Genomic DNA, 22,673 nt, shown 5'->3' with positions numbered 1-22,673 from the left:
CCTCCCCCATATTTAGTACGAATCTGATCTGGGGCTGGGATGGGCCCTACTTAACCCGGCCTGAGCGTTCAAGAGCTCGCCCAGTGGAGCAGAGCAGAGCCAAGATCCTGAGCAAGATGATGATGGTTATGCAGCCCGAGGGTCTGGGGGCCGGGGAGGGGCCCTTCTCGGGCGGCGGGGGCGGCGAGTACATGGAACAGGAGGAGGACTGGGACCGTGACTTGCTGTTGGACCCGGCCTGGGAGAAACAGCAGCGGAAAGTGAGTGCTCACCCATTTCCCAAAGGCAAAACTGAGGCTGAGAGGCCAGGCAGTTCTTTCCGGGTACCTGGGCAGTTCAAGGACAGAGCATTCCTTTAATCTAGACTGCCACTCCCCAGTTCAGGCTCTTCTGTCCCCAGGGCTAGAAGAAAGGCTGGGAGTCCTCAGGTGGGATTTAGGATGTCAAGGAGTTTCTGGAGTCCCTAATGGCCTCTTCCCTCCCTCAACTCCTTTGAGCCCACTGCCCCGCTTCTCCCTGTGAAAGTAGGTTTTGGACAAGGTCCAAGAGATCCAGCTTGTTGGGTGGGAGGTGAAGGGGTCTCAAGAAGTTACGTCCCTCTATACACCCACCCCACTCTCCAGTTAAGTATCCCTAGACCCAATCCTGAAACATGCCAGGCACACAGCCGTGTGTGGTGTAGAACCATCTCGTACTCTTTCCCATCCTCTGCTATGCATTCTGCTCAGGGTGGCGTCCTCGGTGCCTCTGTAGGCTTGAAGATGAAAGAAACTGGGGTCCAGAAAACGGCAGAGATAGACAGCCTATTATATATTGTGAGGAAGAGAACTAATTCCCCCCATCTGAGGGTCTTTTCCTTTGCCCCACCCCATTCTTTCCCAAGATACTCCACCCTGCCTTAGAAACCCTGAGTCTGCTGAAAAGGCCAGAAGGTCGGGAGGAGGGGAGCCCTGGGTCCCCTTACCAGTAACTTAACCCGGGGACCCAGATGGACACTTGTGCTGAGGCAGCGCCTTTGGGGGAGCTCAAGACGACCATGTAGGCAGCTGTTGCCCAGGCCCAGCCTTGTAGGGCACTGCCCCCTCCCTCCCTGAACTATTTTCTCTCCTAGCTCCCCAGTGGAGGGAGCAAGACACCTGGGTTCCCTAAAGAGAAAATGATTCCAGTTGGACTGAGAAAGCCTTGAGGAGCTGCAGGCCAGGCATAGGGAAGGCAGCTATGAGGCTGTTGGACATGCCTTTTTGTCAACTATGCCCTATTCCAGGAAAGGGCAGGGTGCTGGTGTAGGACCTAAGAACCCCAGAATTTAGAACCAGAGCATTTCTCTGGGTTAGATGACAGAAGTTGACTGCCGGGGTGGGGAGATTGAGATGCCTGGGGTGATCCACCCTCTACCCTGCCCCCCTCACTTCCCTGCACCTGTCTCCAAGCATGGCTGTGGTCCCTGAATTCGGCAATCCCCGGGTGATGTCATCCCTGCCCCTGGCTCCAGCTGCTAATTACTCCTCAGCAACTCCCGTCCCGACCCCCAGCCATCCAGCCCTCTCCCAGATCAAGGCTACGCGTCCCTACCATGACATTTGCCTGTCTCTTGCCTTTGTCAACCGTCCTTTCATTCCAGTTTATAGCCACCCCCATGTCCATCATCAACGTCCAACAACCACCCCATTAATTCATCAATAAAACAGAGTTGATGCTCTGAAAACGAGTCAGCGGCCCTGTAGATGGACATGTGGGTTATGTCTTCCTCATTCCACATTGTTGAACAAGGCTGTAACATTCTTGTGGTCAGGTACCCTTCTGCTCCATCCATCCCTGCTCCTAACGCTTCTTGGTGACTGCTTCCTTGCTTATCAGTGACTCCAAGACCCAAGGTCTCCAGCTTTGGAGCACTCCCATTCTCCCCTGATACCCGAGTCCTCTTCAGTTGACCATATTGAAAAACAATTGGCTCACAAATACTTCCTGACTATTTTTAAGGTCTCATGTAGCCCAGGCTAGCCTCGGATTTGCCGTGTGACCAAAGCTGACTTTGAACTGCTATCCTCTGCCTCCTCTTTCTTTCCTTGTAAAAGTTTTATGAGATTTATTGATTTTATTTTATGTGTGGTGTTTGCCTGTGTGTATGTATGTGCATCATATCTATGCTTGGTGCTTGAGGAGGTCAGAATAGGGCATCAGAGTCCCTGAATCCATAGTTATGGGTGGTAATGAACCACCAAGTGGGTGCTGGGAATCAAACCCTAGTCTTCTGCAAAAGAAACAAAACCGCAGGTGAGCAATCTATCCAACACTTTCTCCATTTTTTCCTTTTTATTTCCTTTTCTTTTTTTATTTTTATTTGTTTGTTTGTTTTTGAAGACAGGGTTTCTCTATGTAGCCCTGGCTGTCCTGGAACTAGCTCTGTAGACCAGGTTGACCTCTAACTCAAACTCACAGAGATCTGTCTGCCTCTGTTTCCCTAGTGCTGGGATTAAAGGTGTGCAGTACCCCTGCTGGGCTCCTTCCCCCACTTTCTAAGTTGGGGGTTGCAGGTTTGCACTACCACACCAGGTTTGAAGAGGTGCTAGGAGTCAAACCTGGGGCATCTTGTGTGCAAGACACTCACTCTATCCACTGAGCTACACCCAGATGTTCCATAAATACATCTATTTTTTAAAAAAAAAAGTTTTACTTTAATGAATTATTTTTATTTGTGTGTGTGTACATGGGTGCCCATGGAGACCATCAGAGGGTATCAGATCCCTAGAGCTGGAATTAGAGGCAGTTATAAAGGCTCCTGACATGGGTGCTGGGAATCCAATCTGGCTCCTTTGGGAGAACAACCAGTGCTCTCAATCACTGGGCCATGATCCCAAGCCCATAAATAGGTAGTAAGAAGGTCTGAAATCAGAATGAAACAAAGTACACCGCCCACACACCTCCTCACATCCACTCCCATCGCTTTCTATCCCTTGTATCCATTCTCACCTCCTCATTTCCCCCTTCCATTCTGACAACCATTGTCCCTGCTCTGCAACCAGAGTGAGCTTTTAAATTTAGTTTTGGGCTGCATTTGGGAGACCGAGGCAGGCAGCAGCCCTCTCTCAGATGGTCTGTTTCACATAACGAGTGTCAGGATAGCCAGAGCTGCATAGGGAGACTTGTCTCAAACACAGTAAGTTCTGATGCCTCCCTCTTGCCTGAAGCTTTGCCAACTCTCTGTGGCTCTCAGGATCAAGTTCAAACTCCCTGGCTTAGCACCCAGGATCATGCATGACCTGGCCCCTGCCACCCCTCCGGTCTGTCTCTCACCACTGACACCCCAACACCTCCAGTTTCATTCCAGCAGTGGCCACAGTGCTGCAGCCCCACAGAAGGAACAACTGTTTCTCACTGCACATTTCCCCTTGTGTCTGCCCCTGCCTGACATGCCCTTGGCTGCCCTTCCTGGGCCTGCACCAGCTCCTGCTCTTCCATGACAGATTTGATGTGAGCCTCCATAAGAAGCCCCCCCCCTCCACCCCAGATCCTCTGCCTGTCTCCACTGGTACACCTCAGAGAACAACGTGACTCTGATTGACTGTGAACTCCTTCAGGGCAGGGCTACATCTTACTAAAACTCATATTTGGGACTGGGAATGTAATTAATTGATTTATTAAGTTGATTAAGTTCTGACTTAGTTTAGCATGAGTTAATCCGCAACTTGAATCCTCAGCATCAAATAAACAGGGTATGGTAGTACACGCTTGTGTCCATGTCTGTCTTGATGGAGACAGGAGAATCAGAAGTTCATTGTCACCACTGGCTACATGGTAAGTTCAAAAATACATGAAACCCCAGAATCCATAAGACTTGGCCTCAGGTTTGCCTCCACGAACCCCCACAATCCCACCCCAGCCAAGCTTCCTGACCTCCTGCCATTTGTAGACTCAGTGCATCCAGACTCTAGTTGTAGAAGCAACTGTAGGAAATATGAATACAATCTCTTGTGCTTGGGTCCCTACTAAGGACCCATTTCTACACCCCTTGCAATAGAAGCTCATCATGTTCCCTGAGCAATGACAGCTGTCCAGTGCTTATAGCATCCTCTTCCACTCCAGCTCCCAGTAGACCCAGCAACCTGGCTAAGGAGAGAATTCCAAATGGTCTCCAGGGCCACCTCTCAAGAACATCTGTTTTATGGTGGGAGAAATGCTTTTCTGCCAGCTTAGTGGTTGCACATGAATTTACTGATATTTTAATTATTACCTGCTGCCCCATGGTCCCACAGTTAGTGCCCCCCTGGCCACTCAGGCTGTGACCTGATAGAGCTTCCAGTCTCTTGGTCCTGGCTCTGCAGCAGCCAACATATATAGGTTCAAAATTAACTCTCTATCATTCTATTTATCAATAAATTCTATTTATCAATAAGACTCGGGAGTCAAACCAGGCAGTGGTGGTGTACACCTTTAATCCCAGCACTGGAGGCAGAAGCAGGCAATTCTCCATGAGTTTGAGGCCAGCCTGGTCTACAAGAGCTAGTTCCAAGCCAGGCGGTGGTGGCGCACACCTTTAATCCCAGCACTTGGGAGGCAGAGGCAGGCGGATCTCTGTGAGTTCGAGTCCAGCCTGGTCTACAAGAGCTAGTTCCAGGACAGGCTCCAAAGCCACAGAGAAACCCTGTCTCAGAAAAAAAAAAAAAAGCTATTCCAGGACAGGCTCCAAAGCTACAGAGAAACCCTGTCTTGAAAAATAAATAAAAAGACTTGGGTGTCAACGGCTGGGGTGAAAACCTGCTAACTCAGAGAGGTTGATCTAGCTTTTTGACTGGAGACACTGCAAGACAACTCTTCCCTTGTCCCAGAACCAAAAAGAAGTGCCATACTCAAGTCTCCACCCTTGCCTTCCTGTAAGTCTTCTCTATCAAAATTGCCGGCTTTTCTATGGCCAATTTCAGTCAGTCACTAGCTCCACCTCCTGATTTAAGGTTTAACTTGAATCCCTAGTTTCAGGAGTGTAAGAGTTCAATCAAAATATCCTACAATAGAGGAGAATTCCAAGATCCTGCCAGGTCAAAAGAAGGGCCAGAGACATAACCACCCTGGAAAAATACAGGAACCAAACCACGAAGAGGTCAAGGACTGGCCCCAGAACACAGAGAGGGATGTGAGCTGGGGTTGGAGCCCAGCTGTGGACTCCATCAAGAATTCAGAGCCAATGGTATCACTCAGGGACTGAAGGCCTGGTTGGTTTGCAAGTATATACACATTCCTAGGACCACCCCATTCCCAACAGACACAGCCATATCTCAATCTTCTTATCAAGGTGGAAGCTGAGGCTGGTTGTAGGCGTCATCAGTGCTGGGAAAGAGACCATGTGGGTTGCAGTACCTGGTCAACCAGTCGCTTGTATGAGACCCAGCAGGGATAATTAGGTGTTTAACGAATCATTCTGAAATAACAGTCGATTGTTGATCACCCATGCAATGTTTCCCTGGCAGCTGATTCCCACCTCTCAACTAGATATACTCCCTTGAGGAGCTCTCGGTTTAGAGACCATGTCTCTGGCCTATCTGGACCCAGGGCATTATAAGTGTGTTAATGTTTTCTAATCCTATCTCCAGTGATTAAGATTAGACAAAGCTGTGTAGCAGGCTTTTTCTTTGGGTCGCCAATGACATGGAGACTTATTATTAATTATGAAAGCTTGGTCTTAGCTTAGACTTCTTTTTAACTAGTTTTTATAACTTAAATTACGCCCCCCCCTTTTTTGTTTTTTCAAGACAGGGTTTCTCTGTAACTTTGGAGCCTGCCCTGGAACTAGCTCTTGTAGACCAGGCTGGCCTCAAACTCATAGAGATCTGCCTGCCTCTGCCTCCTGAGTGCTGGGATTAAAGGTGTGTGCCACCACTTTCAGGCTAACCCATACTTTTTAATCTATATTCTTTTACATGATTCGGTTACCTTTACTCTGGCCTCCTCATCCTGCTTCCTCCTTGTTTGACTGGCAACTCTTTCTTTTTTCCCCCACCCTTCCCCACCCCTCCCCTGCCTCTCTGTCCCAGAAGTCCTGCCTAATTGGCCTTTCAGCTTTTTATTAAACCAACCACAGTGACACATCCTTGGTCTAAAGAAATATTTCCCAGCAAAGCCAGAGTGCTTGCCTTACCACAGGGAGGTCCCAAGTCCAAACTGGTACCTACAGAGGCCCCACCGCCATTTCTCTTCTCTTAGCTGAAATAAAACTCCAAGAAAGAAAGAAGCTGGAGAAGGATACATAGCAAGCCAGTTGGACCAGGATTCACATCCAGGGCCTTGAGTTCTAGGACCTATCTTAATGGAGGAGCTAGGTCTGTGTGCCCCAGACTCAGTTCTGGGCATTTCCCATTCCCAGATCTGTTCCTACTGTCCAACCACTGTCTTCTGTCCCTAGACCTTCACGGCATGGTGCAACTCACATCTGCGCAAGGCGGGCACTCAGATTGAGAACATTGAGGAGGACTTCCGCAATGGCCTGAAGCTCATGCTGCTCCTGGAGGTCATTTCCGGTGAGGGCACGTGTCTGTGGCCAGGGAAATCTGGAGGTTTGCAGGAATGGTGGCAGCAGAGTGCTGGAGGGGAGTCATACTGGAGGAGGGAGCGCTTGGGAGCAGCATTTTCAGTGCTGAGAATCAAATCCAGGGCTTCAGTCAGGCTAGACAAACACTGTGCTCCTGAGGTAAGTCGCAGGCCCCCTCCACTAACCTTTGCCCCTTACCCTCTCCTTATACTCAGGCGAGAGGCTGCCCAGGCCAGACAAGGGCAAGATGCGCTTCCACAAAATCGCCAATGTCAATAAGGCCCTGGACTTCATCGCCAGCAAAGGAGTTAAGCTTGTGTCCATTGGCGCTGAAGGTGAGAAGGGGAGAGGAGGGGCCTGGGCAAGGGCTCAGAGGGAGTCAGCAGGTTTCGTCTGCAAGACCCAGTGGAGATAATTATTCCTGTCTATCAGAGGCAACTGTACCCCAATGCTAGCCCAGCATCTGGTACCTAGCAGGTGTTCAACAAATCATTCTAAAATAGCACTAGATGACTACCGAGTGCTTGTAGGCGTTTGGTAGGTATCAGACTTTAGGTGTGGCACAAGGGTCAGAGGCTGAGCCAGAGGACTGTGCTCTGAGGCCTCGACACAAAGGCCTGGAATCTAACCCTGACTCCTGTCCCTGGCAGAAATTGTTGATGGGAACCTGAAGATGACCCTGGGCATGATCTGGACCATCATCCTCCGCTTTGCCATCCAGGACATCTCTGTGGAGGGTGAGTAGAGGAGGAGTCAGATGGACGGGGCCAGCTCAGTCTCTTTCCCAGCTAACACTCTGTCCTTTTGTCCCCCAGAGACCTCAGCCAAAGAAGGCTTGCTTCTCTGGTGTCAGAGGAAAACAGCGCCATATCGCAACGTCAACGTACAGAACTTCCATACCAGGTCTGTTTGACGGCATCGAGGGGGCTCAGTGAGCAGCTCTGGTCCCTGGTCCATGAAGGTATAGACTGGCCCCACTCCAAGCCTCAGCGATTGGAGGGTTCCAGTTCAGTTCTTGGAACAGCCTCTGAAACGAGGACTCAGGATATAGTGAATGAATGGGGCTGAACAAGGAGGGTGGCAGACCTCTCCTGGGGCAAGGAGCGTTTGTGATATCCATAGACATGTACTTCAGCCAGAGAAGACCTGGATACCCCACACACCTAGAAACTGGTCTGACGTGAACCTACGAATGGGAAGGGATTGCGATTGTGAGGAGCTGTGAGGAGCTGGTCTGGCAATGAGAGGCAAAGGAATTTGTACTTGACTGCATGTCACAGAAAAAGGCAGTTCTGCCGGGTGCTGCTAGGTTGAGGGTAGAACATGGCCTCAGCCTGAACCCAAGCCTGACGACCCTTTCTGTCTATTCAGCTGGAAAGATGGCCTGGCCCTCTGTGCTCTCATCCACCGCCACCGGCCAGACCTCATTGATTATGCCAAGCTGCGCAAGGTGGGCCTCTATAAGTCACAGACCCAGTTCTGCAGTCTCTGCCTTCAGCTGACCTTTCAACTTTTCCCCCTCATGCCTCCCTAGGATGACCCAATTGGAAACCTCAACACTGCTTTTGAGGTGGCAGAGAAATACCTGGATATCCCTAAGATGCTGGATGCAGAAGGTGAGCTCGGTGGATGAGAACAGTATTATATAGACACTTGACCCCGTCCAACCTCCACATAGTGCCATGCTCTCCCCTCTCCAGTGATATTTTACTCCTGCCCCTTACTCTATCCCTACCCTTCTTCCATTTCAAAACCAGAGCCTCGTGTAGCCCAGGCTGGCTTCAAACTCAGTATGTATCTGAGGCTAGCCCTGAACTCCTGATTTTTCTACCTCCACCATTCAAGTGCTGGAATTATAGGCATGTGTTACCGCTCCTAGCTCTTTTCACAATGTCACATTCCTCTTTCCTCTTCTCCAGGAGCTTCCCATCACACACCCCTGCCCTCTGTCTCCCGGCTTTCCTCTATCAAATGGCTCTGCCCTCTGTCTCATACCCCAGTCTCCTGCCTATTCAGGATAATATTGGTTCCCAAGACTGGAAGCTTCTCTGGGGCACTTTCTGCCTGTGCTCCCTGAGCCCAATCAATGTTCAGTCAATGAAGCAGCAAACATTTTCTGAGTGGCTGCTGCTTGGTATCCTAGACGTCTGTGCACCAAGGAGACTGCTTCTGGCCCCCGAGGAAATATAAGACTTAGAGAAGAGGCAGAGAGACTGAGTTACAGGCTGAGAGCACCAGGCAGAGATCAGAGACCCCTCCTGAGGGCCTCAGGATCTGCACCCTCATGCGTGGTCTCACACCAGGCCCTGGGGTGATCATAGAGGGCTTCCTGAAAGAGCTTGGGGTAGCAGGCAGCCCGTGACTAGTAATCGCCACTTTTGTCATCCTGAGGATATTTTTTGCATAGAGGAGAGAGTCTTGAGTTCATTCCCCACCCTGGCTTTGGTCAACATACACTTCATAAGACAAGAATTGAGGATGTTGCTAAGGTGCAACACTTGCCTATCATGAGAAAAGCCCTGAATTTGATTCCTGTGCTTCAGAAAAACCAAACCAAAACAAAAAACCACATACCTTGCTGTCTTTCCCAGACATTGTGAACACCCCAAAACCAGATGAGAAAGCCATCATGACCTATGTTTCCTGCTTCTACCATGCTTTTGCTGGGGCTGAGCAGGTAAAGGAGGGTCTCGTTGCTGCCCTACTGAGGGCATTGCTACCTAGGTAGGGTCTAAGAGCCCGACCTTGGTGTTAGCCCAACATTTGGAGGTGCCAAGCCCTGTAAGTGGGAGGGAGGGCCACTGTCTCAGTGGGCCTTCAGGGAGCTCAGGGACAGAGGCCTCTGTCCTGAAAGCTCCTCCCACCTTAGAGAAGTGACCACCCCTCCTTGATTTGTACACAGGCCAAGTTATTGAGGGAGGCTAGGTTGGGGTGTCTGGGGTAGCTTGTCCTCAGCCCTCTTCTTTTCCCCCACTACAGGCAGAGACCGCTGCTAACAGGATCTGCAAGGTGTTAGCTGTGAACCAAGAAAACGAGAAACTGATGGAGGAGTATGAGAAATTAGCCAGTGAGGTATGGCTAGGGCAGAGAGCCTCTTCCCACTGTGCTCCTTACCCTGCCCCACTGAACGTCCCAACTCCTCTAACCTTAACCGCTGGCATGAGTCTGCAGAGCATCCTTCCAGGTTCTTTCTGTTCCTGCCTCCCCACCATCTCCTGCCCTTCTGTCAGCTAAAACCCCTGGTCATTCCTGATTCACTTATTGTTCATATATTTACTGATCCTGTCCTTTCTTGACATTTAGGCAGCCATATGTTCTTTTTCTACATATCTACCTATTTTGGCCCCTGGACTCAGAGACTGATTGTCCTGGAATTGGGATGTGGTTCAGTGGTAGACGGCTTGTCTAGACTATGGGAAACCCTAGATTCAACACACACACACACACACACACACACACACACACACACACACACACACATATCCTATTCCTTCTCTGGCCAGTGAGGACAGTTTGAAAGTCCCCTCCACATGGCCCTCTGGCCACAGTCTATGTGTAGAATGGAGATGGGTGGGTAAGGTGTGACAGTCAGCTCAGAGCTCTCTGCCTTGCTCTGGTCCTGGCAGCTACTGGAGTGGATTCGTCGCACTGTCCCATGGTTGGAGAACCGCGTAGGCGAACCCAGTATGAGTGCGATGCAGCGCAAGCTGGAGGACTTCCGGGACTATAGACGCCTGCACAAGCCTCCCCGTGTGCAGGAGAAGTGCCAGCTGGAGATCAACTTCAACACGCTGCAGACCAAGCTGCGCTTGAGCCACCGACCTGCTTTCATGCCCTCTGAGGGCAAACTGGTTTCGGTGAGCTAGTGCCCTGGGTGACCTTGGGTCCTTGATCCCTATCTGCATACTGGATGAACTGTGGTGGAGGCCACCTTTGTTTCCCACACAGGATATAGCCAATGCATGGCGGGGCCTGGAGCAGGTAGAGAAGGGCTATGAGGACTGGCTGCTTTCAGAGATCAGGCGTCTGCAGCGGCTTCAGCACCTGGCTGAGAAGTTCCAACAGAAGGCTTCCCTGCATGAAGCTTGGACCCGCGGTAGGTATATCTCATGGAACTGGACTCTTTCCTGGGACAAAATGCACAGGACAGGGACAGATGCTTTGCAGGGAGCCAGAGATTCCCCCCCCCCCCATCACACACACGAAATTGTCTTGCTATATAGTGATAACTAGCTTGGAACTCATTATGTAAACCAGAGATCTACCTGCCTCTGCCTCCTGAGTGCTGGGGGTGCTGGGATTATAGACATGAGCTGCCAAACCTGGCTGGAGACCAGATTTCTCATTCCACCCTGTCTTGCTACAGTGCACTCTAGGCTCCTCTTGGGACTGGTTTTGTTACCTATAAACTTAATCTCCCTCCTCTCAGGCTCTGGTCCTCTGTAGTCTTTTTGGATTAATTTGTCACTTAGCTTTTTTTTTTTTTGGGGGGGGTTTTCGAGACAGGGTTTCTCTGTGGTTTTGGAGCCTGTCCTGGAACTAGCTCTTGTAGACCAGGCTGGTCTCGAACTCATAGAGATCCGCCTGCCTCTGCCTCCCAAGTCACCGCCTGGCCATTTATTCAGGTTTCTATCAGAGATTGCAGTCCTACAAAAGAATAAATCAGCCAGGTGGTGGTGGTGGTGGTGGTGGCGCACGCCTTTAATCCCAGCACTAGGGAGGCAGAGGAAGTCAGACTGGCCTACAGTATGTGTTCCAGTATAGCCAGGGTTGTTATACAGAGAAACCCTGTTTTGAGAAACTTAAAAAAGAAAAAAAACAAACAAACAAGAACAACAGAAAACAAAAACAACCCCCAATCTGTTCTGTTAAAATGAACAAACATTAATGATGATTGCGGAATAGTGAATAACAAGAGTTTGAATAGGGGCTGGAGAGATGGCTCAGAGGTTAAGAGCACTGGCTGCTCTTCCAAAGGTCCTGAGTTCAATTCCCAGCAACCACATGGTGGCTCACAGCCATCTGTAATGAGATCTGATGCCCTCTGGCCATGCAGACAGAATGCTGTATACATAATAATACAAATCTTTAAAAAAACTTAAAAAAAAACAATAGTTTGGATATTTTTATAAGAATTTCTGAAGTTGCCAGGTATGGTGGCACACTCATTTAATTCCAGCAACTGGGAGGAAGAGTGGGCAGATCTCTGAGTTTGAGGTCAGCCTGGTCTACAGAGTGAGATCAAGGACAGCCAGGGCTATACAGAAAGAGACTGTCTCAAAAACAAGCAAAAAAATCTTGAAATTTTCAGTTTAATGACTCTGTTGCAATCTCTGAACCTTTGTATCTGTCACCTACCAATACAGGGCCTCAAATGAAGTGTCCCTACCACTACTGTAATGAAGATGGTGGTCTTTATTTGCAAAGTTATAGTAATTATTACTTTAAAAACACTTTTGCATTTATTATTTATTCATACAGTAATTATGTATTCACAAAGGCTCTGTCATCCATCAAGTATCAGGCACTGTGTCAGGCGCTGGGAAACAGTGGTGAGCAAAAGAAGCCCAGTCAAAGATTGAGGAGTTCACAGGGGCACTGAGAAGTAGTTCAAAGGCCAGGCGCGGTGGTGCACGCCTTTAATCCCAGCACTTGAGAGGCAGAGGCAGGCGATTTTCCGAGTTCGAGGCCAACCTGGTCAACATGGCGAGTTCCAGCAAGACCAACATAGAGAGACCCTGTCTCAGAAAAAAAAAAAAAAAAAAAAAAAAAAACCAGAAGAGCGGGGGAGGGTATTAGGTAATTCCAAAATTGTAGCAAAGGTCATCCTGGACGGTGCTGGGATTGGCAAGCAATGCCAACGATCCGGCTGACATATTAGGGTATACGCTGACATATTAGGGTATACTGGGAAACCTTACACCCCAGCCATGACGGTCTCTGGGTGACAGGACCCTATTCGCTTCTCGAGCAGGCAAAGAGGAGATGCTGAACCAACACGACTATGAGTCGGCTTCGCTGCAGGAGGTGCGAGCCCTGTTGAGGCGCCACGAGGCCTTTGAGAGCGACCTGGCAGCGCACCAAGACAGAGTGGAGCACATTGCTGCACTGGCCCAGGAACTCAAGTAGGCGTGACCAGAGAGCTGCCCCGCCCCCTTCCCATTGAGCCCTGCCCTGAAGAAACCTTCCCCGCCCCCTTCTCACTGAGCCCCGCCCTATTCCTCTGTCAACACCCGTACTTCTTTCTGAACACTGTCCCCAACCCCTGCATTTATCCACTGGCTCTCCTCAGTTACAACGCGCATGGGGAAACCCCTTTACCTTAGGATATTAGCCCATCTCAGTCAGTCTTGGCCTCACTAACTACCTCCTCCAGTTCCCCTTCTCCCATAATCCTGCTTCTGAAACCTCAGGCTCCACATCCAGGGACTGGAGCTGAGGATCTTTGGTGCCAGTCTTCCTGCAATCACACACCGAGACCCCTGGAAGAGAAAGTTCCTCTCTGCCTCCCTAACGTCACTCCTGCAACCTCACCCTGCCTTGGTTTCACTTAGGTCAGGGTCTGGCTCTATTCCTATTCCCCTTTCACCCCACTAGTGAGCTGGACTACCATGAGGCAGCCTCGGTGAATAGCCGCTGCCAAGCCATTTGTGACCAGTGGGATAACTTGGGTACACTGACCCAGAAGAGGAGAGACGCACTAGAGGTGGGCAGGTGGGCCAGGGAACCGAGGGCAGGGTGATGAGGCCAGCAAGCCACAAAGGGTCTGATACATGGTCCCCCCCGGGCTCTAGAGGATGGAAAAGCTCCTGGAAACCATTGACCAGCTACAGCTGGAGTTTGCTCGTCGGGCAGCACCTTTCAACAACTGGCTGGATGGGGCTATTGAGGACCTGCAGGATGTGTGGCTAGTGCACTCTGTGGAGGAGACTCAGGTGAGTGCAAGTATTCTGGGAGAAGTCAGGGAGGCACTGGATGTAATGAGAGGTAAACTGGTCTCACATCCCATCAGCCATACCTTTGGGTTCCTGGATAACAGGAACAGGAAGGAAGCAGGAAAAACCCGTTCTGGAGTGCTGGGCTAGCAGGCAAGATGCTTAGGTTCTTCTTGTTTGCTTTTTTTGTTTTTTAAGACAGGGTTTCTCCATAGGCTTGGAGCCTGCCATGGAAATCACTCTATACACAAGGCTGGCCTTGAACTCATAGAGATCTGCCTGCCTCTGCCTCCCAAGTGCTGGGATTAAATGCACGCATCACCACCACCTGTACCAACTACTATACAGCTAGTTCCCTGTTCTGCCGCCTCTGTTGCTTGCGGTCAGTGGGTGTGCTGGTTGATCCTTCCTGTTCTCCCCCAGAGCCTGCTAACAGCACATGAACAGTTCAAGGCAACGTTGCCTGAGGCTGATCGAGAGCGAGGTGCCATCCTGGGCATCCAAGGAGAGATCCAGAAGATCTGCCAAACGTATGGGCTGCGGCCAAAGTCTGCCAACCCTTACATCACCCTCAGCTCACAGGACATCAACAATAAGTGGGACACGGTCAGTGCCAATGGCAACGCTGCATGGTCCCCACTTCCTCTTGCATATTTGAATCAATGAAACCTCTGGTGTCCCAAGATATGGGTTATAAAGCCCACCTCCATCCAGATCTGGGATCTGCCACAGATTCCTCCTGGCATTGGATAAGCCTCCAACACCATTTCCCTATCAGGACTGATAGACATATAAAATTCATTGGGTGCATATCATCCACAAGTGATACTTGTTATATTACTGGGCACCATTTTACAGATGAGAAACCTGGAGTCTATGAATATGAAGTCATTTGCCTCAGAGTTTATCCCAGTTTGCTTCATGAGAACCAGAACTGAAGTTTGAGGGCCTGAAGGTCATCTCGCCTCAGAACCATCTCCTGGCCCCCAGACTTGGTCATGATACAACCACTCTCCTTCCCAGGTCCGAAAGCTGGTACCCAGCCGTGACCAGACCCTGCAGGAGGAACTGGCACGGCAGCAGGTGAACGAGAGGCTCCGGCGACAATTTGCAGCCCAGGCCAATGCCATAGGACCCTGGATCCAGGGAAAGGTGGAGGTAAGGGCATGGATAGCTGGGTCAGCTCAGGGAATGGGATTGTGGGGGTTCAGAGTTCTTATCCTGCCTGGGTACCCTTGCAGGAGGTAGGGCGGCTGGCAGCTGGGTTGGCCGGCTCTCTGGAGGAGCAGATGGCGGGTCTACGGCAGCAGGAACAAAACATCATCAATTACAAGAGCAACATTGACCGGCTGGAGGGTGACCACCAGCTGCTGCAGGAGAGCTTGGTTTTTGACAACAAGCACACAGTCTACAGCATGGAGGTGGGGTCTCACCCTTGGGAGAAAGGTGGGGGGGAGGCCTGATGTATTCATAGATGGACAGAGCACATCTGTCCCAGGAAGGTCACCAATTCAGCCTGGCAAGCTTTTCCCATGTCCCATGGCAATATGGCTATCCAGCAATGGAAAGTGGCTTGTCCAGGCTAGATGTGATGCACACCTATGATGCCATCACTTGAAAGATAGAGGCACCGGGATCAGGAGTTCAAGGTCATTCTTGGCTACAGAGCAAGTTCAAAGTCATCCTGGGCTTCATGAGGCAAGGGGGGGTGGGGGGGAGAAGGAAGGAAAGGAAAGGAAAATGAAAAGAGGCTTGTTCAGAGTCATAAAGCATCCTAAAGCCCGACTACAAGATTGGCCATGGTTGATGAATATTTAATACATAATAAGCCATTAAACTTTAAGATAGAAAGGGCTGCTTAGAGTCACTTAGGGGAACTTCAAGATGGGGACAAAGGCCCAATAAAGGGGAGAACTTTTCCAACGTTACATAATGAATTAAGAATACAACCAACTAGACAGCCAGGTGTGGTGGTGCGTGTCTTTAACCCAGCACTTGGGAGGCAGAGGCAGGTGGACCTCTGTGAGTTTGAGGCCAGCATGATCCACATTAAGAGTTCCAGGACAGCCAGGGCTATACCGTCTCCAAACAAAGTAAAACTGAAGTAAGGATAAAGAGCTTGCCACCCACTGACTGCCTTGTCTCTTGCTCTCTAGCACATCCGTGTGGGTTGGGAGCAGCTGCTCACCTCCATTGCCCGCACCATCAATGAGGTAGAGAACCAGGTATTGACCCGAGATGCCAAGGGTCTGAGCCAGGAGCAGCTCAACGAGTTCCGGGCATCCTTCAACCATTTTGACCGGGTCAGCAGAGCCCAAGTCCTCTGAGCTAAGAGATGGGGGCTGGTGGGATTTGGAGATCGAGGCTGATACCCGTTTGTCCTCTACAGAAACGGAACGGGATGATGGAGCCTGATGACTTCCGAGCTTGCCTCATCTCCATGGGTTATGACCTGGTGAGCCCCCAAACCACTTCTACAAATACCATCAGTTCCCCTCCTTCTGCCTGGCTCCCTCTGCACATAAACCATCTCTGTTCAGCACACCCACACAAAGGCTGGTTAAACACATAAGTAAATCAAGGTCTTAGCTTGCCCCCCCCCAAAAGAAAAATGCTAAATTGTGAAATATTGGAGCTCTCAAGCAAGAGGGGGAATTGGGCAAAAGGCAGATTTCTGCCTAGCATGAAGGACTCCCTAAAGCCAAGCTGATTGTCTTGGGCAGAGGGTATGTTTTCACTGGGGTGATAACAAGCCAAGTATGGAAAGTCCCCCAGAGGGGACATGAGGGGCCCTTTTGGCTTTAGCGCTATGGACAAAGTGCCTGCCCTCTGTCTCCGCAGGGGGAAGTGGAGTTTGCTCGCATCATGACTATGGTGGATCCTAATGCAGCAGGGGTTGTGACTTTCCAAGCTTTCATTGACTTCATGACCCGAGAGACTGCCGAGACAGACACAGCTGAACAAGTTGTAGCCTCCTTCAAAATCCTGGCAGGAGACAAGGTGAATCCCATGTGGTGGAGGGACTGGTGGGCTAGGGCATGACCCAAGACCTGTGGGCCCTTAATGTCTCCTCTTTTCCAGAACTACATCACCCCAGAAGAGCTGCGGCGAGAGCTCCCCGCCGAGCAGGCTGAGTACTGCATCCATCGGATGGTGCCCTACAAAGGATCTGGGGCTCCGCCTGGAGCCCTGGACTACGTGGCTTTCTCCAGTGCCCTCTATGGAGAAAGTGACCTCTGACATTCTTAACAGAAAAGGAGAGAGGGCACTTCTGTGGTGGCTTCCACCGTCCCTCAAAGCAATGGCCTCAAGCTCATCCAACACTGTGCTTCTGAATAAAGATCAGGCTGTGGGCCTCTCCCATGTCCTCTTGTTTGCTGAAGGGGAAGCTGGGCCCTGGAGCTCCTGGGTGGGACCAGCTACTCCACCTTGACCCACCAGGGATCCCTAAGACCCATCTTTTCCCCCAGAGACTAAGCAATTACAGCACACTGGGGAGCAGGGTACCTCTTTATTGCTCTTAGAGAAGATTGGTTACAAGTTTCCTGGATGTGGAAGGGGACCAAAAGTTTACAGCCTTAGACAGAGGAAAACCAAGGCAGGAAGCCAGAGCCTGCTGAGGACAAAGTCAGATTTGTGATCAGAGTATTTTCATTCTGCACCTTACTCGAGCCTGGGGTTCGTGCCCCAGCACTGGCTTCCATGAAAGCCTCCTTCACCTCAGGATCCTCTTAGCTACCACAATTCAACAAAGAGGCAGCTGAGAAACTTCAGGTGGGCATGAGAGGGAGGGAGGGAGGGAAGAAGGGGACCAGGGCCCACTGCTCACCCTGAGGTACACCAAGTGCTTGTCCCTCAGCCAGCTGTGCCTCCTGAGGGGCCTGGGCATGAGTCAGGCTAAGGAAGGGGCCACTGTGGTCAGCATCAGGTCCTGTGCCAGCAAGTCCCTCAGTTCACCACTGCCGAGCTGGCCATGGTATTCACACCACAGGCTCCAGACCCACGATACAAGTAGTAGTAACCCTGAGGGACAGTGGGACTTGGTGAGGGTGCTTAGGTAGGGTACGGCTAGAGGGTCAGAGGCTGACCAGGCAAAACTCACCTCCTCACCCCAGTTACTACCCCAGCTGTTCTTGATGGCCCAGTAAGGAGTCTTGGAGCCTACGGAGCAACACAGAATACAAGGGGTCAGAGACCCCTAATTCTCCACTCTGAGACTCATCCGCTGCACCCTTCACGTATCTGCAGTGAGTCTGTAATAGGAACTAGGAGAATAACAAAGAGCCAGAGACCCGCCTGCCATCCTCACAGAGATCTCATGCATCTACAGGGGTTGGGGAGAGCACTTGTCCAATTGCCTCCAGAACAACCCTTCAACCTCCCAGTCTCAGCTTTTCTGTCTACAAACGGCATGGGTATTTCAGAACAAGGTTCCCCTCAGAAGGCCTAAGAAGCTGCTATCTAGCCCCTGACTGGGGCCTGGGATGGAGGAAAGGATAAGCCGGAGGTGGAACTCACGGTTGCCATAGCCCACCAGCAACACAGCATGGTCAATGAGCCAAGGGCTGCAGAGGGGCCGGAGAGGGCGGGCGATCCCATGGCGATAGAACTGAGAAGAAAACAGGGAGTAGAGAGCTAGCTTGGAGAAGTGAGGGAGGCAGAGACACAAGACAGGGCAGAAGCATAGAGGCCAGGGTCTCACCTGCATGCCAAAGGCGTTGATGGCAACTGAGATGGGTCCTTTCTGGGCCAGCCAGGCTGCCATCTCTGAGAGAAGGCAGTGTCAGAGGTTACCTGGGCCCAGCAACATCAACCTGGATCCACCCCCTCCACCCCCCACTCACTGTTCTCATTCTTGCTCAGCTCCACTGAATCATTGATGTAGACTTTGGCTCTCTGTGCTGAGAAGTTGCAGGCCTGAACATGGCCCTGGTAGCTGTAGTCATCCTCTGTCTCCAGCCCTCCTGGGAAAGGAGTAGACTCCTGTTTATCACTCCCTCGTGCTCCCCCAGACACAGGAGTGACAAGCTTCCCATAAACACGAAGCCACATGTTCCTTACCTATTCCCAGGGCCCCAGTCTCTGAGGAATCTCCTCAGACTAGAGATGACATATCTAGGGATGGAAGGATGTGGGAAGGAGCTACATTAACCGGCCTGGACAGGACTCCACTCCCATGACCACCTCTTTGCTGAGGCCTCATCCCAGGTTTCCTGGCATTTTTGCCCTTTGCTGCTTGTCCTGCCCTGACAGTCGACTGCTAATGTCAGCCACTTGTTAGGCTCCTGGACCAGTTTCTTTCTAAGCTCAGTTCCTTGGCTCACCATCCTACAGCCCATGGCTGATTTAATACCCCTCCTCAGGAGAGAGAGGTGTTGCTGTCAAGTTTAGCAGCACAGTAAAAACACAGACTTCCAGGAAGCAAAACCACCAAGATTCACAGGGTCTTTGTCATGCATCAGAATCTCACATCTAGCTGGGTGTTGGTGGCACTCGCCTTTAATCCCAGCACTTAGGAGGCTGTGGCAGGTGGATCTCAGTGAGTTACAGGCCAACCAGGACTGTTATAGAGAAACCCTGTCTCAACCACTCCCCTGCAAAAAGAATCTTACATCTATACATCTATTTTCTCATTTGGCATTGGAGACAATCATACAAAGTAGACATTGTCTATCCCATTTCACAGCTGAAAAACTGAGGCTGACAAAACTGACTTGCTGTAGACCATCAGCCAAAAAGGGCCAACATTGGGCTGGAGAGATGGCTCAGAGGTTAAGAGCATTGCCTCCTCTTCCAAAGGTCCTGAGTTCAATTCCCAGCAACCACATGGTGGCTCACAACCATCTGTATAGGGGTCTGTTGCCCTCTTCTGGCCTGCAGGCATACACACAGACAGAATATTGTATACATAATAAATAAATAAATAAATAAATAAATAAATAAATAAATAAATAAATATTAAAAAAAAAAAAGGACCAGAACCCAGCTCTGTGTGACTTCCACATCCATCTCCCCCTCTTGCAAAGAGGTGGCACCTGCTGCCCCTTCTGACCAAAATAATGCATACCCAAATTCTTTATGGCTGTGTAGGCATTGGAGGGCAATCCACCCAAGCAGGCCTTGTCCATCTTGTCACAATCCAAGAGCTCTAGGAGACAGAAGCCTGGTTCCAAGGGGTCCTCTGGAGAGGCTAGTCTGAATGTGAGGGGGCTGGAGCAGGATGCTCACCCTGCTCTGACAGGGAGAGCAGAGTCCCCCGGTTCAGGAACCACTGGCCCTCCACATTGCCTGTGACAGAGAAGGCCCAGCACGAGCCACACATGCCCTGCAAGACAACGGGCGTGGTCAAGGCTCTACCTTTCATCAGGGCCCCAAGCCGTCCGCTTTCTCAGCCCACTTCTGGGACTCCAACCTGGTCCTTCACTTTGGTAACAGCCCCTTTCTTCCTCCAGTCCCATTCGGGCGGGGCGCGAGCATTTATGGACTTGGCTGGCCTCATCTTCTTGCGAGAACCATTTCGTAAAAGGGGATTCAGGTAGATGGTGTAGAACTCCTCCTCTGTGGGCAAAGGGGGCAGGGCAGACAGGACTGAATACTTTATGCCGGCCCAGATGAGGACCTTCAGGAGCTGGGCCTAATTTCCTCTAAGTTCTGTGACGGCTCTGGTCATCATCCCCACCTGTGAGGTCGCTGAACTTGGTGATCCCATACTGAGCTGTGCCACGGTCCAGGGCCTGTATCTTCTGTACTCGTACCATGTTTCTGGTAAAGACAGTCAAGCGCCACTGGGTTTCTGAGGGACCAAAAAGGAGAGGCCTGAACCCAACCACATCATAAAAGGAGAGGTAAGAGGGGCGAGCAAGCAAAGTCTTCCCCAGGTGAGAGGAACTCTGGGTTGAACTTGAAAGTTTTGAATGTGTCAGAGTGGAGGGCGGGATCAAAGGACAACCCTGGTGTCATTCCTCAGGGTCTTTCACCTTCTTTTCGCAGATGGTCTCTTACTGACTGAGAACTTAATCAAGTCGGCTAGGCTAGCAGGCCATGAATTTGTTTCTGCCACCAATTGCGCTGCTGTCTCGGCCACCATGTTGGGCTTCTTTGGTGGGATCTGGGGGCTGAACTCATGTCTTAAACTTTCAAGGCAAGGGCTTTATTAACTGAGTGATTGCCTTAGTCCCTGAAGCTGTTTGTAAGGGCAGATCCCTGGGCCAGGTGGAATAAAACATGGGGAAGCAGACATCAAGGTGAAAAAGTGAGAGGCATGGCCAACATTGGGGACCTGAACTTGAGCAATGGCTTCTTGACTAGAACAGTAGTAACCAAAATGAAGCCTAAGGGTGTCACCCAGGAGAGGTCACGGGAAGGGCCGAGATGACTGAAGGAATCCAACAGAGAAAATCTCGTCTCCCAGATTTACCCCACTCTGCCTGGAGTGATGGAAACCTGAGGTTTCTGGCCAGGACGAGAAGATGGAAGGAGGAGACAGTCCACATGTCCTTGACAAGTCAGCTGCCTAGAAAGCTGGGGAAGAACTCAGGGATTGGGGGGTCCTTGAGAGACACAAGGTCCTTGAGTCCTTTCCTTCCTCAATATTAAGGTGCCATGATAGGAGAAGGCCCAAGTCTGATTGTTATCGGTCCAGACAAGGCTAGGTCCTACCTTCCTTTGTTTCGTAAGTCCGGTTATAGGTAGCCATGAAGTCCTTGAAGACTGTAGCCATCTTTACAGAAAAGTCCTGAAAGGCAAAAGGGTATTTGTTTACAAGTTCAGCCTGACCCCAGGACACTAGGGGGCGGTCGGCTCTCCCAGGTATGGGCTCCTCACCTGGGGCAATGGGTCCTTGTTCAGCATCGGAAGGAATGAACTGAAAGTCTCATTTCCATACTCTGGAATGGGTTGGAACAGAGGTGCAATCAAGGCTGTATTCTGAGGCAAGTATGGTCTGGGCTATCCCAATCTCCTTGAGCTATACCAGCACCTGGAACCTTCGCATTCACTGGGCCACAGTCTCTCCTCAGCAGCACGTGTTTTCCTAGCTCATCCAGTACTTGAAAGCTGCAGAGCTGGAGGAAGAGAAGGGATAATCTGGAGACAGACTGGAACAAGATCCTGGCAAGAGCAGCTAGAAGCTCCTCAAAGGAGGGCCACATATAAGGCAATCACACCCAGCACCCAGCGCCCAAATACCCACCCTCTTAGTGCATTTTGATCTCTACTAGTAACTCAGGGTGGGGTAACCTCTGCCTCTTCACAGGACCCATTATTCCAATTGCTTGCTGGCCTAGGGCCAACAATAGCTGGGACCCCATCACTCACCAAGGTTTTATTGGTCACAGGGAGCAGGCACACCAGAGGATCATCGCAAGGTGGCTCCTCCATTGTGGCTTCCAGGGAGAACAGAGAGCCCCGACCCACCTGGACGGAGGAGAAGGCGAGGCTGGCACGGCCACCTCCTACTCTGGTCCTCTTAGGTGCCTGCAGCTCACCTGTGCTTCTCTACTCAGCCTACACAGGTCCTTTTCTCCACCGTCCAGGACAACACCCAAAATTTAAGCCAAACTCCACCTTGCATTATTCCCGGACCCAGGCCCCGCACCCGTTCCCCACGCTTCTCACCCGGCGGACGCGCCCGCGAACAGTCCCCAGCACGGCCCTCATCCCGGCAGCACGACCGTAATTGTACATATCCAGCGCGAAGCGGGCGGGCGCCAGCAGCTCCGGGTACGACAGATCCCAGGCCTGCTCGTCGTCTGCCCGGGGTTTGGCGGAGACCGGGACCAGGGCCACCGTCCGGAGCAGGGCCAGCAGCCACGGCAGTTGCTGCAGTGGCGCCATGACGAGGGTGAAGCTGCTGGCCAGGACTCAGCGACCCACAGACGCGCGAACCAACCGACCCCGGGTGGATCCCGCGGTCAGAGGCCACAGAGTGTCTCTCCACGGCCCTGGACAGCGCCGGGGTGACCAATGGGCACCGACTCCTGGCGCCTGCGCGCTCGCTTATTTACGCGGGGCACGTGGGGGGGGGAGAGGGAAGGGGAGGGGAGGGAGGAGAAGGGGGAGGAGAGAGAAGGGGAGGAGAGGGGAAGGAGGGGGAGAGAGCAAAGGAGGAAAAACAGAAGCCTGAAAATAAAACTAGGACCCACCACTTATTCCATCGTTATCTTAAGCAATGAAAGCCAGATCCCTTTAATCACAGCAGACCTGTGAAGTAGGTGTCC

General features: G+C 51.2%; 2 protein-coding genes across 2 annotated transcripts; one reads left to right on the top strand and one right to left on the bottom strand.

Annotated features, from left to right (window-relative positions):
• The first annotated feature begins 116 nt into the window (after positions 1 to 116).
• Actn3 (actinin alpha 3) lies at positions 117 to 16,859 on the top strand. The gene is made up of 21 exons (XM_050137654.1): positions 117 to 260; positions 6,395 to 6,509; positions 6,736 to 6,855; positions 7,171 to 7,257; positions 7,336 to 7,423; positions 7,892 to 7,970; positions 8,055 to 8,136; positions 9,112 to 9,197; positions 9,500 to 9,592; positions 10,147 to 10,377; positions 10,469 to 10,616; positions 12,495 to 12,645; positions 13,118 to 13,226; positions 13,315 to 13,455; positions 13,879 to 14,061; positions 14,479 to 14,613; positions 14,697 to 14,876; positions 15,612 to 15,758; positions 15,845 to 15,910; positions 16,297 to 16,455; positions 16,537 to 16,859. The coding sequence occupies exons 1-21, from the start codon at positions 117 to 119 to the stop codon at positions 16,693 to 16,695; spliced, it is 2,703 nt and encodes a 900-aa protein (XP_049993611.1). The 3' UTR covers positions 16,696 to 16,859.
• A 73-nt stretch (positions 16,860 to 16,932) lies between these two features.
• Ctsf (cathepsin F) lies at positions 16,933 to 22,424 on the bottom strand. The gene is made up of 14 exons (XM_050137653.1): positions 22,072 to 22,424; positions 21,772 to 21,870; positions 21,434 to 21,518; positions 21,280 to 21,341; positions 21,115 to 21,190; positions 20,135 to 20,248; positions 19,868 to 20,013; positions 19,684 to 19,780; positions 19,523 to 19,603; positions 18,300 to 18,419; positions 18,158 to 18,222; positions 17,974 to 18,064; positions 17,558 to 17,616; positions 16,933 to 17,478 (listed from the first exon to the last, which is right to left on the bottom strand). The coding sequence occupies exons 1-14, from the start codon at positions 22,288 to 22,290 to the stop codon at positions 17,404 to 17,406; spliced, it is 1,389 nt and encodes a 462-aa protein (XP_049993610.1). The 5' UTR covers positions 22,291 to 22,424; the 3' UTR covers positions 16,933 to 17,403.
• Positions 22,425 to 22,673: the final 249 nt, after the last annotated feature.

Source organism: Alexandromys fortis, unplaced genomic scaffold (genome assembly GCF_014885135.2).
Source record: "Alexandromys fortis isolate MF-2015 unplaced genomic scaffold, M_Fortis_MF-2015_v1.1 scaffold_3, whole genome shotgun sequence".
In the NCBI taxonomy this organism is placed as follows: domain Eukaryota; kingdom Metazoa; phylum Chordata; class Mammalia; order Rodentia; family Cricetidae; genus Alexandromys; species Alexandromys fortis.
This window is presented reverse-complemented; position numbering and strand designations above follow the sequence as displayed.

Coding starts and splice junctions, on each gene's coding strand:
- Actn3 (XM_050137654.1), top strand. CDS start 117: ATGATGATGGTTATGCAGCCCGAGGGTCTGGGGGCCGGGGAGGGGCCC. Junction 13,227..13,314: donor AGAGGAGAGACGCACTAGAG/GTGGGCAGGTGG, acceptor CCCGGGCTCTAG/AGGATGGAAAAGCTCCTGGA. Junction 16,456..16,536: donor AAATCCTGGCAGGAGACAAG/GTGAATCCCATG, acceptor CCTCTTTTCCAG/AACTACATCACCCCAGAAGA.
- Ctsf (XM_050137653.1), bottom strand. CDS start 22,290: ATGGCGCCACTGCAGCAACTGCCGTGGCTGCTGGCCCTGCTCCGGACG. Junction 21,519..21,771: donor CTGTGACCAATAAAACCTTG/GTGAGTGATGGG, acceptor CTCTTCCTCCAG/CTCTGCAGCTTTCAAGTACT. Junction 21,342..21,433: donor AGTGAATGCGAAGGTTCCAG/GTGCTGGTATAG, acceptor AACCCATTCCAG/AGTATGGAAATGAGACTTTC.